Source organism: Orbilia oligospora (assembly GCF_000225545.1).
Source record: "Orbilia oligospora ATCC 24927 unplaced genomic scaffold scaffold00097, whole genome shotgun sequence".
Classification (NCBI taxonomy): Eukaryota; Fungi; Ascomycota; class Orbiliomycetes; order Orbiliales; family Orbiliaceae; genus Orbilia; species Orbilia oligospora.
The window spans coordinates 713,682-715,360 of NW_011645654.1; the positions used below are offsets into that span (position 1 = coordinate 713,682).

Below are 1,679 nucleotides of genomic sequence, written 5' to 3' on the forward strand. Positions count from 1 at the left end.
ATATTCACATTCATATTCATCTTCATATTCATATTTACACATTCACTGTCCTTTTCGAAGTATTTTTATTTTATTTAATTTCTTGGTTGTTTTTCTTTTCTTTCTTGGTTGGTTGGTTGAATCGTAAGTAACTAACTAAACCCCCTCCCGCTGCCTGCGAAAAGTGCATCTCCGACCATCTCCCATCCATCTGGCTGCCATCAGTCAATCAATCACCTCCATCTCCGTCTTGTCTTCCACGTGGATTCGGACACATTTTACCACGCACGTCAGCCTCTTTTTTTTTGGGATCATTGAATGGCTAACTGACACTTCTCTCCGTCTCTGAACGACAGTGTCTGTTTTTCATTTTTATAAATCGTATGTTTGTTCTGTCAGACCGATCTGTCTGCCTGTCTGTCTGTCTGTCCGTGGTGGGTTTGATTGTCACTGACCCCGATCCTCCCTTAGACACCACCACCAAACATATACAAAAAAGTACAAAAAGGATATTCAAACGAGACTTCTCGGATCCACCGTCTGTCCGTCTCTCTCTCTCTCTCTGTCTCTGTACCGGGAAAGAAATAAAGGAAGAAGGAGAAGAAAAACAAGTCCGATTTTATAATGACCGTCGAGGAAAACAACCAATACTCGGTCATCGTCCAGAAACTCCCCATCGATATCCTCCAACAAGACGTCGCCCTGGATATGCAACATCATCATCACCATGAAAGGCCATTCAACGTCAACCTGAAAACCTTCTCCCAAGAGAGAATCATGTCTTCTTCCCTTGAAAATAACGGTTGGGCCTCTCCCAGGTCACCTGCCGAGAAAAAGTCCGACGAAAAACGGTCGGAGGAGAGGTCCCAAAGAGATGAAATTCCAATTCTAGCCACCACTCCCGCCTCCCCTAATGGCACAAACACCTCCAGAACTCTCGTCGCCGGAAACGATTCTTCCTTTTCCAATCAATCTACAACTTCGAATACTTCTCCGAAACGTCATTCTTCCCCCATGGCCCTCGACCACTCCCCTAACGGGCCCCTTAAACACCGCCACACTCTCCAAGTCCCCAAGGCTTCGTCTTCGTCCTCTTCCTCGTCGAGGCATCATCACAACCATCCCGTTCATACCAGCGCTGGAATCCTAGCCACTACCAGTCAATCCGACGACATTCTCCACAACAGGGACCAAATCTCTCCGATCCACCATTCGTCGACCCCTCGTCGCGCGTCTATTTCTCTAGGAAGACGTCAAACCAGATCGGTCCACTCCGACGTTCATCTCGACGAAATTCCCCAAGATGAAGACTCCGCTAAATGGACCGAAGCGATTCGCGCGAAACGTGCTAGCAAGCGAAAGAAGAAGGAGGAAGAAGTCGAAGATGAGGTCCTCGTTGGTACCAAAGTCGACATTAATCATTCAAACTACGTGACCATGTACAACATGCTCACTGGTATCCGTTTTGTCGTATGTTATTTTTTTTACTTCTAATTTCTCATAATATAAAGGGAAATAAGATATACTAATAAATTTTTTTAAAAAAATTTCAGGTCTCGAGATGTAATGCCAAAGTAGACCGTCCGTTAACGGATGCCGACTTTGACGCTGCCCATAAATTCTCTTTTGATATGTAAGTTAACCCTCCCCTTTTTATTATTATTCAGAAACATTTTGGGGGGCATTGCCTGCCTATTTGA

At 45.0% G+C, this 1,679-nt stretch overlaps 1 protein-coding gene across 1 annotated transcript; it reads left to right on the forward strand.

The window, feature by feature from the left end:
* Positions 1-603: 603 nt before the first annotated feature.
* AOL_s00097g207 (uncharacterized protein) lies at positions 604-1,616 on the forward strand (the record flags this gene model as incomplete). The annotated part of the gene is made up of 2 exons (XM_011126040.1): positions 604-1,449; positions 1,533-1,616. 2 exons carry the CDS (start codon positions 604-606, stop codon positions 1,614-1,616), a joined length of 930 nt encoding a protein of 309 aa, XP_011124342.1.
* Positions 1,617-1,679: the final 63 nt, after the last annotated feature.